Here is a 17,054-nt window from a genome sequence, read left to right as displayed (position 1 = left end):
TGCTGACAGCAACTAAAATCTGTATATTGACTCTTTAAAATATGTGAAAATCACTTTTATTGATCTTTATTATGATAATTTCCTATTATAACATGAATTATTACAGCTATCTAGATAAAAAATATTTTTTCTTTGGAAATTCAATTGAGTTTGCTTTGGTTCAGTGTGATATTAGTGCAAAAAACATAAAATAAACTATCATTTTTATCTTTGATTATTGAATATCTAGAAATAATTTAATTTCATGAAACTTTGAGTAGGAATTAACAATATAGTAAACTTTATATTCTTTGACTCAACCAAAAAACAATTTGGCAAAAAACTACAAAGCCATTACATTTGTTATCTTCTATTTCTTTCAACAGTTCTATAAACTGGCAATGAGTCATAGCACTTACACATATATACTACATAATATTAACAACTGTGTCTATGACACTTTTCACAGAGTCTGCTTCAGGACTGAACACAAATCATTTCAGTGTCATATAGTAAAGCTAAAAGGATTTATTAGTTCATTTCCACACTTCTATAAAGAACTATCTAAAAATGAGTAATCTGCAAAGAAAAGAGGTTTAATTGAATCAAAGTTCTACATGGCTGGGGAAAGCTCAGGAAACATACGATCATGATAGAAGGTGAAAGGGAAGCAAGACATGCCTTACGTGGTAGCAGGAGAGAGAGAAGAGGTCAGTGCCACACACTTTAAAATGATCAGATCTCATAAGAACTCACTTATGAGACAGTATTGGGGGGATGGTGCTAAACCATTAAAAACCACCCTCATGAGCCAGTCACCTCCTGCCAGGTCCCTCCTTCAAAACATGGGGATTACAATTCTACATGAAATTTGGGTAGGGACACAGAGCCAAACCAATCATTCCATCCTTTCCCCTCCCAAATCTCATGTCCTTCTCACATATTTCAAAACGCAATCATGCTTTTCCAACAGTATCCAGCACTAACCCAAAAGTCCAATCCAAGTCTCATCTGAGACAAGATAAATACTTTCTGCCTATGAGCCTGTAAAATCAAAAACAAGTTAGTTACTTCCAAGATACAATGAAGATCTAGGCATTGGGTAAATGCACCCATTGCAGTAGGGAAAAACTGGCTAAAACTAAGGGGCTACAGGCCCCATGGAATTCCAAAATCCAGTAAAGCAGTCATTAAATCTTAAAGTTCCAAAATAACCTCCTTTGACTGCATGTCTCACATATAGGGTATGCTGATGCAAGAGGTGGGCTCCCAAGGCCTGGGCAGCTTTCCTTCTGTGGCTCTGTAGGGTACAGCCTCTGCAGTTGCTTTCATGGGCCGGTGTTGAGTTTCTGTGGCTTTTCCAGGTGCAAGATACAAACTGTTGGTGGATCTGCTATTCTGGAGTCTGGAGGACAGTGCCCTTTCTCTCACATTTCCATTAGGCAGTGCCCCAGTGGAGACTCTGTGTGGGGGCTCCAACCCCACATTTTCCCTCCACACCTAGTGCAGGTTTTCCATGAGGCTTCACCCCTAAAGCAAATTTCAGCCTGGACATCCAGGTGTTTCCATACATCCTCTAAAATCTAGGTGAAGATTCCAAACCTCATTCTTGCCTTCTGTGCACCCACAGGCCCAACATCACATGGAGCTGCCAAGGTTTGGGGCTTGCATTTTCTGAAACAATGGCCTGAGCTATACCTTGGATTCTTAGAGCCATGGCTGGAGCTGGAGTGGCTGCTAATCAGGGTGCCATGTCCTGAGGCTGCACAGAGCTGCAGAGCTCTGGACTTGGCCCATGAATCCATTTTTTTTTCCCCTCCTAGGCCTCTGGGTCTATGAAGGGAGGAGCTGCTACAAAGATCTCTGAAATGCCCTGGAAACAATTTTCCTTATTGTCTTGACTATTAACATTCTACTCTTTTTTATTTATGCAAATTTCCTCAGCCAATTGCTTAAATTCCTCCTCAGAAAATGAATCTTTCTTTTCTATCACATGTTCAAGCTGAATTTATCCAAACTTTCATTCTTTGCTTCCCTTTCAAACATAAGTTCTAATTTCAAACCATCTCTTTGTGAACACGTATGACTGTATGCTGTTAGGAGCAGCCAGACCACATCATGAATACTTTGTTGCTTCAAAATTTCTTCCACCAAATATCCTAAATCATCTCTATCAAGTTCAAAGTTCCACAGATCCCTAGAGCGGGAGCACAATGACACCAGTCTCTTTTCTAAAACATTACAAGAGTGACCTGTACTCCAGTTCCCAATAAGTTCATCATCTCCATCTCAGATCACCTCAGCCTGGACTTCATTGTCCATATCACTATAAGCATTTTGGTCAAAACCATTCAACAAGTCCCTAGGAAGTTATAAACTTTCCCACATATTCCTGTCTTCTTCTGAGCCCTCCAAATTGTTCCAATCTCTGCCCGTTACCTAGTCCCAAAGTTGCTTCCACATGTTCAGGTATCTTTATAGCAGTGCCCTACTCTCCTGGTACCAATTTCTGTATTAGTCTGTTTCACAGTGCTGTAAAAAAACCACTTGAAAATAGGGATGGTGCTAAACCATTAGAAAATGCCGTCATGATCCAGTCATCTCCCATCAGGCCACTCTTTCAACACATGAGGATTACAATTTGACATGAGATTTGTGTTGGGAAACAGAGCCAAATCATATCAAGGAAAAACATCACTCTTTTGTTTTAAAATTATAATAAATCCATGGGTTTTTTTTTTTAACCTGACATAGCTGGAGCATCCATCATCATGACCATCTTGTAATAAACTACATTTTCTATTTCTAGCTTAAATTAATAATCATAATTGAAATAACATATGTTACCATCTTTCCATCCAAAAGTGGTCTTCTTTGTTTAAAAATCCAAGCCATTGTGTAACAGTTCAAAAGCGAAACTTCAGACTATGTCAAAACATATTTTTAAATGTACTGAACATTTGACTCTAAGTTTTGTTAATTAACTTCTTTTTTCTTTTTTTTTTTACTATTAAGAAAAAAATTACATATCAAATTCAGTTTGTATTTTCTGAGAATGTATGTTGATAATGACCAGTTTAATATCTTAAAAAAATACATATGACAAACAACTTTTCCATTTTGCTTTGTTGCAGCAAATGGCAACGTTCATTCATGGTGAAATCAGTTAACATATCCTTATCCAAACTCTCTTATTCTTTACTCTTCCAGATGTAATACCAGTTTCTACATTTTCATTTAATTCTTAATAGTGTAACTTCATTTTAAATTAGAAACTTTGCCCATATGTAGTTTTTAAACTAGAAAAATATTTAATTTTGATTAAAGTAACAGTATGCATTTCAATTTAATAATCATATAGTTTAGATAGTTATAACTGTAATTTATTCCACCTACATAAAATATTCAAATAAACACATCACAATGTTAAAGTAGGACATAGAAGAAACCATTTAAACCAAATCAAATCATTGCCAGTGAGTAGATTACTGATGTGTTGGAAATAACTCATGCACCAATCACATGCTCTATAATACGGCATCTTACACAAGGCACAGGTTAACATGAAATATGTGTTTAGACGAGGCACGGTGGCTCACACCTGTAATCCCAGCACTCTGGGAGGCCGAGGTGGGCGGATCACAAGGTCAGGAGATTGAGACCATCCTGGCTAACACAGCGAAACTCCCTCTCTACTAAAAATGCAAAAATGCAAAAAACTAGCCAGGTGACGTGGCGGGCGCCTGTAGTACCAGCTACTTGGGAGGCTGAAGCAGGAGAATGGCGTGAACCGAGAGGCACAGCTTGCAGTGAGCCAAGATCACACCACTGCACTCCAGTTTGGGCGCCATCTCAAAAAAAAAAAAAGAAAAGAAAAGAAAAGAAATATATGTTTAAGCTTATTGGAAAAATTTCTTACAATGTTTTGGTTTTAAAATTGCAATTTAACTAATTAAAATTAAATAATTCAAATTTCATATTTTACTCCTCAGTGCACTAGATGTATTACATGTGCTCTATAACCACACATGTTTTATTAGAAGCCATAAGAAAATACAAATCTAGGCCGGGCGCGGTGGCTCAAGCCTGTAATCCCAGCACTTTGGGAGGCCGAGACGGGCGAATCATGACGTCAAGAGATGGAGACCATCCTGGCTAACACGGTGAAACCCCGTCTCTACTAAAAAATACAAAAAACTAGCCGGGCGACTTGGCGGGCGCTTGTAGTCCCAGGAAGCAGAAGAATGGCGTAAACCCGGGAGGCGGAGCTTGCAGTGAGCCAAGATCACTCCACTGCACTCCAACCTGGGCGACAGAGAGAGACTCCGTCTTAAAAAAAAGAAAAAGAAAAAAGAAAAAGAAAATATAAATCTAGTCTGATTCCTTAGCCTTACATAGTAAAATTTCTTGGAAGACTTTTAGAGTACACTACTACTTTTGATACTTTCACAGTGTTGTGGAATTCAAATAAGGGAAATAAGACAACATGCTAAAGTGTTTCTCTAATGGCTAGTAAAAGTAAATCACTGCAACCTCATTTCCAGGACATAGCAGGGACGACACATTAGGCCTGAGATTAGGAAAGAAACATCACCCAGAATAAAGATGACTGAGAAAGGTGGACGTGACAGCTATTACATGGCTACTAACAATGAAGAAAAAATAATAACAAATAAAGATGGGAACAGGTTAGCCACCATTTTTATTTTCAAAATGCAATAGATTTACTTGTTTTAGCTGTAAGCGTTTGACTAAAATGATTATATATGCTCTGACATCAGTATAAAAATCAATGAAAGGGCCACTTGCAATTGTTAGGCCCCCAGGGAAACAGCAGTTCTGAAAGTAAAGCCTGGAAGCCTTCATGCTACTCATAAGCTGCTTCATTAAAACAAAGGCCACTTACAGTGATCTCAAGCATCCTGTCTGAACAAAAATTAGTTCTCAGCCAGCTTCAAAGGCAGACATATTTTTAAATTTGGAAGTGCTTTCTTTTGCTACTAATATATTTGGCTTCTTGTGAATAACTTTTGCTGTTTATCTGAAAGTTAATTATTTTTTTTCTCACAAACATACATTTTTTCTAAATTTCCAAGAGGGCCTCTTTCACAATCAACACTTTCTTCAACATAGCTCTCATCATAACTATCACCACCAAATTGGGGGCATCCTTTCTGAAACACCTCCCTAATAGTTAAAATTTTCCAGGTAGATCATTTTAAAAGATCATTTTTAATAAAATTCATTTCACTTAGCCATAACCATCTTGGGTTGTCACCACTTTCCATTCTAACAATATGGAATCCTAAACTACTCAGTTTAGTTCTATCTATTTGTTGGAGTCAGGCCAGGTTTTTATTTTCTGGTTTTGAAAGGGAAGGCTGATAAAAACTCTTGAAGAATGTGAACTGATATATTTAAAGTCCCACGATGTTGATTTTACTGTGACCGTGAAACTGCTCTAAAATAATAAAATCCATTTTAAAAGACTGACCATGTGTAATGTGTACATGGAAACAGATTCCTGATGTATTTATCTTTTCAGTAGGATTAGAGAGTAATCCAGAATATTTATTTATCAATAATCCAATATCAGGACCAAATTATTAATGAAATGAGAATGCGACTAAGTGTCAGATCATAGCATTAACCATAGGTAACCTGTATTTGCAAAAGTATGGTATTTATATTGGGGGAAATGGTTTCATCTGCTACAGAAATGTAATCATTCAACATTTAAGTTCCTCACAATAAGGATAATAGCAAATATATAGTGGGAATTTAGTATATGTTCAGTGGTATATGCACAATATATATAAGACATATACTCTCAATTTATCTATAGGAGATAAATTGAAAAAAGCAGAAGCCCAGAAAAATTAAATAAATCTGTATTGAGTGATGAATGTAGAATTTCATGCCACAACCTGGTCTATGCCTTTAATAATTATGTTAAACTATTACATTGACTCAACAATCAATTATATCCATTAGTAATGCTGTTTCCCAATTTTTTGGCTTTTATTGAATTGTTTTTGTAATAAATTGAAATTAACCATAAGCTCATAGTGTTCTGAAAACAGTCAAGGGACCTACAAAGCAAACTAATTTAATGTGTAGCTTCCAATTAGCTGTAATTACAATATTTAATAAATGAAACACCTACCTTTAGAGATAATCAAATCTTTTCACTGAACTCCACTTGTGCTATGGTGTATACAATAGGCTAATGACAATCAGAAGCATAATTCAAATACTATCAGAAAATGTAAAAGTACATTTTATTGCCAACTCTGAACTATTCTTTCTCAAAATAGATTTAAGATGGAAACTGGGTATAGAAAAATGAATTATATAATCATCCATAATATAACTCAAATTAAGAAAGCATACCTCATTCTTACAGAACACACTCTTTCATGTACACACACACGCAGACACATTCAGTCATCTGGAGAGTTCTTTATTTATAAAACTATTAAAAAACTTCTCTGAATACACATCAATCAAAGTGCTCACCTTTGTGCATTAGGCAATTAAACAATTCTAGGCACTGCCACAGCCACTAATATCACAGCATAAAAACAAAGATTCAATTTATTTCAGAATAAGATCTCTTTAAGAATAAGACATTTACCATTAATGTTTAACCAAGTTTTATTTCTTAAGGCAGTATTTTTGAGGAATTTCTTATACTCAGTTTGCAGTTATCAACACTTAAGAACAACTTCCAGAATTTATTTTGTCCTTTTCCGGATCTATCTGGAGTTAAGGAGAAGAATGTAAAATAAATAGAGATGATTTATAAACTGTGCTTCATCCTTGCGAATATGCATGATAAAGTGGTAAGATCACTGAACATCAGAAGGGTGCATCACTTGACATCATGCTTGCTCCCAAGCAGAAAAATTTTTCAGTATTGTCTTTAAATAAAAGTCTAACATTGAAGATGGCAGCAGCAGCAAATAATAGTAAATCTCCTTTTGCTTCATAAAGAAAGAAAAAAATAACTAGTATGTGGTATCTTCAATCAGCTCTTAATAACAAACAACAAAGTGATATTACTGTTTTTAGAATAATTTGGCTTTTGGAAAGTGACAGGAAAACAAATGAACAAATGAAAATTCAGCTGACCAAAGTTACTAATTAGTCTAAAATGCCTTTGCAACAAAAGAATAGCTTCTCACTGAAAAGATAGCATAATAATGTGGAAAATTAAGACCATTAAACTGCCAAGGATATTTTAAATTAAGTACAAATGTCAGGATATTTGCCTTGTAATTAATGGGCTAAGAAATGAGAACAATATGTCTTTGCCGATACTCAAAAGTCAGAGCAGCAACACCCCCCACCCCCAAACAGATCAATAGATATTTCACAGTCACAATGTCAATAAGTATAATTTCCTCCAAACTTTAATAAATTCATGTCTGGGTTTTTTTGTTTGTATGTTTGTTTCAAAAACACCAAATGATGCTTCTATTCAGCAATTTATGTAGAATAAATGGAATTTGTCATTTTAGTTTTTTTATGTAAGATATAAAGCCCTACAATTTTAAAATTTCAAGGTATTTTGGATAATATTTATCTCAGCCTATTTTTTGCATCCAAAATAAGTCCTTCTTGAATTTCCTTCAGAATGTTGCCTAACCAGTGGCTATAAACTCTTCCAGTGACAACTATTATCCATTATCCAGCACTTGACATGCTAGCTCAACATCACTATATTAACTGATTTTCGAGTTTTCTTACTCCCTGTGGGGCCCTCTCTCCTAAGACTGATGAGGTGGGACACGGTGTTTGAGCTGCCATCCTGACTTGACAAACAGCAGGAATGGTCCTTGCACAGAGTAGAGGAAGGAGGAAAGAGAGGGAGAGAACCACAGTGTACTAGTGTACGCTGGAGTGGAAGGGCCTCATGCACATGTTTTCCAAGGCCTTAAAACATTGTTTCTCAGATTTTACACTTCAGTCAAACATACAACTTCTTTATTCAGTTAAAGTGCCCAAAGCTGCATTAATACATATGGCAAATGTAGCAATTAGAAAGGGATTAAACTTCTGTCCCTTAGATATTTTAGAGAGGCTACTTTCTAAGATAAAAGTTGCTGCTCCTTCCAAGTTTAAATATGCTAAAACTCTAATCACTTCTTATAATTCCCAAAATGGTATTATTGCTTTCTTTTTAACCATTGAATTCACTCTAGCAGAGCGAGAGCAATAAAACTCATCATATTCTAATTTTCAGACAGCTTGATAAACCCAATGTTCTCACTATAGATAAAGTGTAATGAAGCACTTTCTTTCCCATAGGAAAGTCTTTGACTCATATGCTTTCATGCCAACTAGCCTTCACATCTGCTGTTTCACCATTGATGGCTTTAACTTGGCATGCTGAACTAGTGTCTGATGAAGCAGCTTTACTCAAAGGCACCATTTTATTTCTTGCAATGGGAACATAGTAAAATGGTGTTGGTTTCCTGTAGTCCTTATGCAAATCCCTGTAATAAACATAGGATCAGGTCTCACGTACAATAAATTGTGTGTTAGATGAGGAAAGGGGGAGGGAGACAGCCTCTCTGAGTAAAAATAACTTCCTTACTACACAAATAAATCAAAGACATAATAAATCATTAGTCATGTTTTAAATATTTGTATCAAACATGACCAATTTATATTAAAACTATATTAGACACTAATAAAAATATAACAACACTTTAAAATACCAACATTATTTTATTGAACAAAATACTACCATGTAATCTAATGTTAACTGTAATGAATTTCCCACATTCATTATTTCAACACCATTCATAAAGGAAAATAATTTGAGTGAGTTAGAAAATTCTATGACTAAAAAATCTTCACTGAGATATTTCTTTCAGATTTCTAGAAAAAAATTTCTGATGGACAATGAAGAACACAGCAACATGAACAAATAAAAATTTTATCAACAATATTAACCATTAACCTGTTCTGACTGTCCAGACACATTGGTGATAAACCACATAAAGCTTTTATATTTTAACTCATTAAAGCACAAAGAAAAAAAAAGATTATCTATAAACTTCAATAGGTGAAACAAACAAAAAATTAAAAATTAAATTTCTTTGTGTTCTAAATAGCCATAGCTATTTCCTAATTAGTAATTTGCAAGCAAGTTGGCAAGAATAGTTTTTGGCTTAGAAACCGAAGTATATCAGGTATTTCGTCTTCCAAGTTAGAACAGTATGTTTTGTTTGAGGAACATTTTGTTTTAGTTTAGATCTGCAAAGGAATATTGAGGGATTCTCAAGTAACACAAAGCAATATATAAATCAGAATTGTGAACTAATTTACCCTTGCCAGTTAAAATAGCACTTTTTTTCACAACAAGGAAAGGAGCAGAAGTAGTTCACTAAATATTATAGGGTAGTAAAACAAGCTCAGGCAAGAAAACTACATGAACACAAATCTCAAAGCTCTTGCTCAGAACCCAATTCAATATCAATTTATAGAGTAGGCCAATTAATACCACGTCCTTAATGTCACTTAAAAGTCATCTCTTCTTAATTCAGTCTCCATTAGATAAACACAAAGTCTCATGTACAATTCTCCCAAGTCTCAAATATAGAACTTTATGCTTTCAATCCCCATGATAGAAAAACCTACGATAAAGGTTTGCAAAGAAAAGATGAATGTTCACTCCTCAGGTCCCTTACAACATATATTTTCTCAATTTTCACTTAGACATACAAAATAAAGTACAGCTTTGAAAACACAAATGCTCAAAAGGGAAAAGACTCCCTATTCAACTCAAAATAAATAAAATGACATTAGAAAAGCTATGTGGCTAGCTAATAACACCTAAATAAACAAGCCAACTCATGTGAGTAGCTCTTTAACACATCCTCCCTATACTTACTGAAGTACCATAAAGAATTTCTAATTGTCATATTGTAAAAGCATTCCTTCTGGATAGTGGTGGAAAATTATTAGAATCTGTATAATAATAAACATGTGCACACTAAAGGACATAACCTGATTTCTAACCATGTGCTGACAAATAATTACTAAACCTTTTCTTACAGACAACTACACTTAACTAGAAATCTTGCTACATAAAATATGAAAACATTTAAAGAATAAACTCTAAAACCAAACATATCTAAAATTCGAAAAAAATCTAGATAATATTTCTCATCTTTAAATATTATTTTTAGGTTAATTTTCTGCATATGCAAAACAGAACTTTCAAAATGTTTTACCACCAATATAGCAAGAGAAAATAAACATTCATTTCAGAAAACATTTTTCAATGTGAAAAGCACATTATTATTGCAATTGTGAGAATTTACTCTGCTAATGTGCAAATCTCTTCACAGTAAATATATTATACTTGTATTACCACAATTGCTCTAAATAAAAACGGACAAGAATTCTGTTTTGCCTATATTTACAAAATTAGGAGCAATCTCTAATGAATAGTGTATGTTTTCAGATCTAATAAGGATTGCAGTAAACTACCAACTTTTTACATTTTATCTCTCGATGTAAAAGTTACTTATATTTTTGTAGTATACTAAAGCAAAATCACTCAAGGTCTCAAAAAAATTATTGCAGGCATGCCACACTAGCAATTCAGACTTCAAAACATATACTATCACTCCACCATACATTATTATATGTTATCACCCCAGCAGAACTTAATTTTAGAAGATTATTGAACTGATAAGATCAGAATAAGTGGCAGACTATAAAGAACATGTTATAGCTGTATCTGCCCCAATGCTATAAGGCAAATGTTTTAGAAACTTAATATAATCAAGCAGTTGAGGTTATGTGGGTGAGCCAAAATGATTAATACACTTAACTCTTTTGAGTAACGATGGTTTATGTGATTATATCTTTGGTTATTACCTTTATTGTGATACTATGCATTCCCTGGTTATAGTCTTTACAATTAATAAGTCATTTAACCTCTTTGTGGACCAGTTTCCTCATCTGTTAAATGAGCATAATGATAATTGCTTCCTACCTTCCTTAGAAGTTGTCTGAAGATAAATGAGCTGGAATTTAGAATGTACTTTGCAAAGGAAGGCTGTAGACGTTAAAAGAAAAAAAAAAAGAAAAGAAAGGGAGGGAGAGAGAGAGACAGAGAAAACAAGAAAGAAAGACAAAATCTCCCGAGAAAATCCTCTTTTGCTCGGTACCAAAAATTAAAACATTTTACCTTGGATGGTAAATGGTAAAACATTTTACCATTTAACCCACTTGCTTTTCATTCCTAACTTAATGACCTACACTTCAAAATCAATGAATTTTAGCAGATAATTAAAATGGGAAAGCTATAGAGGGCTCTATGTTTCGCATAAACCTTTGACTACCCTATAGAATAATACAATTTTACACATAATCACACATTATACTTGAAAGCCTCTGTCATAGGTTTTCCATCAGTGAATGTAAAATTCATTGTGCCAATTGATAACTGTATGGAATTTGACAAAAGTAGCAAGGTGCTGCAATAAAGAAAAGCTGTGGCATCGACTTAGGGCACACATAGCAGATAATAATCAAATCATCATTGGGGGAGGCTGGGAAAATAGGAATCTGTGAATATAGGGTAAAATATTATTTTTAATTACATGTTGTAGTTGTAGTGACTTAGAAGGTAGAAAATGAACTAATAATCTTTTGGATTTAGCCAAAAGATAGCCAAACAAAATGACAAAATGTTCAAAGTATCAGCTGGCTAGTTTTAGCTACATGTAAGGTAGTACAAGAAAGAAAAGCACAATCAAAACAACAGCAAGGAGATGAAGAAGGAAAAAGAGGAGGAAGAGGTGGAGAGGAAAATAAAATTTAAAAGAACTGACCACTTTGCAAGCTGAATTTAGAGGTGATGTAGAGGGGATAAAACTTGCATGGTTGGATAACAAACGTATTTCTAATCTTCAGTGTCTCAAACCAGCAAAAGTTCTTAAAATTTTCTCAACATGGCCACAAGCCTTAATTGAGGATCAAATTGAGCATGATGCCTTAGATGCTTTCTTAAAACCTCTAAAAATGTCAAGGCAATACCTTGTAGATTTTCTCATTTGGATAAAGATCTTCTAGCCCAAAGTAGCAATGATTCAGTCTGAAGAGAGGCATGCCTTTAAAAGAATAGCGTGTGTGGCTTTTACAGTATAAGCAGATTCAATTAGACACATTTAAAGGTTAAGAAGAAACTGTACTGGTAAAAGCACTGTCACCCTGGTGTAGAAGGAACTGAGTCTTCAAATGTAGAAACTTGGGCTCTCAAGTTTCTGTGAGAAAGACAGCTGACTTGGAAGATAAATAAAGGTTTATATTACATGTCACTAAGTTTTTGGCTGTTCGTTAAGCAATATTCTTGCGGCAATTAATAATTAACACAAGCTCAAGATGTGTAAGTTCAGTGCCAAGAACTAGAGGTATAAAAGTGAATGATATAGATTCATTCAATCACTATTCTCCTGCTGTGCCGTAGAGTGTGGAAACATACAGGAACCAAGAAAACACATCTTGGATTAGTAATTTAACAATAACGTAAGTAAAAAAGAAAAAAAAAAAGGATGTAAAAGAGGAGCACTGTCCCCAGACTGGGTAATTTAGGTATGAAAAGGGTCAGGAGAGTTTCCCTGGAATAAGTGATGCATAGATTAGAATCTAAGGAATACAGAGAATATAACCAATTAGGTTGGTAGAGAAGGATGGGGATGAAAAAAGAGCATAATGGGCACTGGAGAAAGACATGTAAAGGTATAGAATGCAACACAGGACTGGAATACATCAATCTGGATGGAACTTACATTTTTAAAATATGTGCCAACATTTTGTTTAATGACCATACAAAAGAGCACGTGTTTCTTCCTTTGACACTATATTTTTCAGATGGACATAATGTATTAGTACATATAATAAAGTCAGAAATTTCAGGTAGGCCAAATCCAGACAAAGAAAACTTGAGTCATGGATTTCATATAAACAAGGGTATTCAGTATCATTTTGTAAAACATGTTACTTACTTCAAAAATACAAGAATTCTCAAAAGAGGCCATAACACCTACAAGCTATAGCTGAGTGATTTTTGATCCTATAATGTATAGACTTCCATTCTCCTAGCCTTTATATTTCAGGGAGGAAAGAATGTTCCTGTTGCTTGGTAACATTTTGCATAATGGTTAGCCCTGGGGTGAAATTTCATTTCTAGTACACTAAATTCCCTGATTCCACGTATGTTTTGACTCCTCCTTTAATGTTTCTCAATAAAATTCCTGGACTGTCATCTATTTTACTATCTACATATGATTAAGAACATATTGGTGATATCATGCAGTTTTCCATTACTTACATGAAAATAACGTGAGAACCACTATCTCCTATTTTGAATTATTTTTTTCCAGTCATGGCTTTACATTTATCTCTGAGGAGAGTCTGTGTGGTGTGTAATGGATATAGAAAAAAAGAAGGAAGAATTTTTCTTGAAGATAATATACTTTGAGCACCTTGAGCTCAGTGAACAAAATCAATCATGGTCTTTGGACATGGAATTATTCAATGTTGAAGAACAGCTATGTTACTCTGCTATGTCTTTGCAATGCTGAGGATTTACACCCTTTAACACCAGATATCTGGAGCCAGCTCTTCTTGCTAGTAGTAACAAAACTATATCTTTTTTCTATAATAATTTTCTGGAAGGAAGTATTCCAGAACAATTAGTTAATAGCAGGGTCTTGCTAAATTAGTAAAAACAAGATGGAGATTCATTTAGAAGTCACTGCCTTAAGGGTGCTCCCTGGAGTGTTTGTATGTGTGACTGTTAATTGAAAAATGAAAGAATCGTATAAAATGTAAATACACAATAGTCTCTGGTTCATTGTACAGTTTAAAAATGAGTACGTAGTTTCGAATTCCAGACTGCTAGAATTTTTTTTTAATTTCATACAATAGCTGGTATAACTATATACTTAACAAGTGAAATACTGAAATCGAAATTAGAATATTTTAAGGCTGCATTAAAATACCAAAAAAAAAAAAAAAATCAACATTTAATGTATTCCTGTGAGTTCTAATTTTCTTTTCCTGTTTCAGTAGGAAAATAGAATTCAGCATGTGATAATATTAGCAACATAAGGTAGTTGTCAACTTAGTGATTATCACTGTGTGGTTTTTATTGTGACTTGTGTACATTCCAGATACAATTCTAAAGAAATAGTACATGTGCTGTTGGAAATAGAAAGCTGTGTCGTGTCGATTTTCTCAAGGTGCTAGAGGCACTCGTGTGTGAGAGAAAAACGCAAGGTAAAAAAGAGTAAGAAGAAAAGTCAGTAGCAAGGAAAAGTGAAAGTAGGCAAAAATTGCATAGCAGAAAGCAATTGAACTATTAAACAAAAGAACGAAAGAATGAAAAGACAAAAAATTAAGAAAATAAGCTTAAAATAAAATTTTATAAAGAAAATGTTTGGTAATTGATTTTCAAAATGAACTTTGCTACTAGTATATTTGAACTTTAAAACAAAATATTTGAGTCTTCTGGGAAAAAAAAATTAAAACAGAAATGTTTATGAACCAGAAATAAACACTTCTGGTGTCAAATTTTTGTGTTAGGTACAATATTTATATTATTATATTGTACAAACTCAATTCAAAAGTCACCTGGATATTGGAATAATTTAAATGCATCATGCATTCACTTCCTTCAAGTTGTTGACACTAACAACGCACGTTTAGCAATTTCAGCAGCTTATTTATTTATTTTCCTTTTTTTTTTTTTGAGACAGGATTTCACTCCAACTGGCCAAGCTGGAGTGCTATGTCACCATCTTGGCTCACTACAACCTCCGCCTCCCGAACTCAAGTGATTCTCCAGCCTCAGCCTCCCAGGTAGCTGGGACTACAGGTGCATGCCACCACACCAGACTAATTTTTGTGCTGTTGGTAGAGACAGAATTTTGCCATGTTGCCCAGTCTGGTCTCAATCTCCTGGGATCAAGTGATCCACCCACCTTGGCTTCCCAAAGTGCTAGGATTATAGGCATGATCCACTGCGCCTGGCCTAACAGCTTATTTCTTTACAAAAACACAGAAATATTAACAAGTTTTATAAGAAAGGAAATCTTTATAAATTCTCAATATTCAATTAAGAAAAACTGATCCATTGCAATTAATATAGTCACATAGGACCATACTGAACATAATGTTTTGCTTATATTTCATTATTCAATAAATTTGATTAAATAACAGTGATTTTCCAAGTAAATGTGAAATCCATATCCAATACTTAATCTAGTTATATGAGAAATTTACTTTGAAAATAATTAAATTTAAAATATTTGACTAAATCTAATTTATCTTTTTTTTTGGAAATTGGATGTCCAGAAAATTTATTTTAAAGTTGATTAATTTTTATAAATTTTTTTACAAAGAAAGTTAAATAATTTGACAAAATACTGACAAGTCACATAAAACCAAATTCAGTGATTTTTTAAAATTTATTATTCTCTCTCCAACTAAACTATAATCTCCTTGAAAGTGAGAACTAGAATACTCAATGTGAGATGTAACTTTTGGCACTCAATAGGAACTTGATGAATGCTTCATGAAATAATTTATTTTATAGCTTGAATTAATCTAATTTTTAAATTACTATTTCCACTGCACATTTGCACTGTCAGTTGTGTTTCTGTGAACACAGAAAAAATATCAATGTTTAAATATTTGCCCAAGCTACAAAAAATGTAAAAATACTTGGTAAGATACAAAAGGAATTGTAAAGTGATAATAGCTACCTAAAGTGAAATCCCTCAACTGGTCTACTCTGGCCCAGTGAATGGGCCAGAGTAAGGAGAAGAGAGAAAAAATAGAGGAGGGCAAGGCACTCCACATGACAGAAACTTTTTACAAGCACACTTTCATTTAAATGTTCCACAGGGCTGTCTCTCTGGAAACCACTGTGAGTTCAGTGGGACAGCCCCTTTCAACTCTGTGTCTCCCAGAATATTACCTTGGTGAATGTATAGATAATAAGAAATGTCTCTGTATTTTTAGCCCTTAAATCTTGCCTCATTTCAACAAAAGTAAATGTGTGTATGGGAAACATTTTTCCAAGTAATCATTCTATTCTTCTCGAATAGCAAAGTTTTGTAGAATCTGAACATCCTACTATTACAGTTTCAATAAATACATTTTGTGTTATTCAAAAGAAAACTTACTGGGGAAAATGTTACACTTGGGCTGATTTTCCTCAAAACAGGAATAAAATATTGTAAAGCAAAACCTCCTTAGCATTTTCAGATTAAAATGGTTGGTCTTGATGAGCATATGTTCAGTTGTACAACTCTCCACTCCTTGAGGTATACGCTATTATTAAGAATTGTGCACAAATAACGGCGTTGTTACACCCTTACATTTGTGAATCGAAAGAAGTTTGTGCCCTATCATTTTAATTTGTAAATTTCAGGTAACCAGCAGAACTTACCTTGAAAAAGGTCATGGTTGCACCATCCTCTACTGCTCCATATTCTATCTTGGTTTGTTTAGCTAAATCATCAGCAGAGTCAATAGGGGATTCCATGCGTTCCACTGTCAGAAAGGCGGCTAAGTTAGCAGTATACGAAGAAATGATGATAAGTGTGAAAAACCACCAAATGCCTCCCACTATCCTGGTGGACAGTGCTTTGGGCATGAGCTCAGAACCTAACAGAGAGTGGGGGAAAGGTGAAACGAATATAGAGAATTTGATCAGCAATCAGATACTTTTGGTCACAGTGGCAGAATGGAATCACTGTGTAATAAAAGCTTAAATCAGATTTACATATTGCTTTAGTAAACAAGCAACAACCATTGAGAGAGCAGAGGCTAATTTCAGAAAATAGACAATCTTTTAGGACATTCTTGTTTAAATATAGTGACAGGAGACTCAAGTTCTATCTGAGATGATGCAAAGTTCCAATTAAAATATTAATGAGTAAACATTTTTTTAAATAAAAATAGCATTAGAAGAGAATTTTAAGCTTTCTGGTTTGTAAACCACATGTATTGTTTTTTCATATTTTGTTAGTTATGAGGGT

General features: G+C 34.2%; 1 protein-coding gene across 1 annotated transcript in view; it reads right to left on the bottom strand.

Moving 5' to 3' along the window:
* Positions 1–17,054, bottom strand: part of LOC108512380 (glutamate receptor ionotropic, kainate 2-like) — a 485,136-nt gene that overhangs the window by 148,079 nt on the left and 320,003 nt on the right. Inside the window, 1 exon segment of the mRNA XM_017847623.1 lies at positions 16,463–16,680. Within this exon segment, the coding sequence (XP_017703112.1) occupies positions 16,463–16,680 (218 nt within the window).

Source organism: Rhinopithecus bieti, unplaced genomic scaffold (genome assembly GCF_001698545.2).
Source record: "Rhinopithecus bieti isolate Rb0 unplaced genomic scaffold, ASM169854v2 scaffold_28529, whole genome shotgun sequence".
NCBI classification, from domain to species: domain Eukaryota; kingdom Metazoa; phylum Chordata; class Mammalia; order Primates; family Cercopithecidae; genus Rhinopithecus; species Rhinopithecus bieti.
Note: the sequence above shows the minus strand (reverse complement) of the source record. Positions and strands in the feature narration are given on the sequence as shown.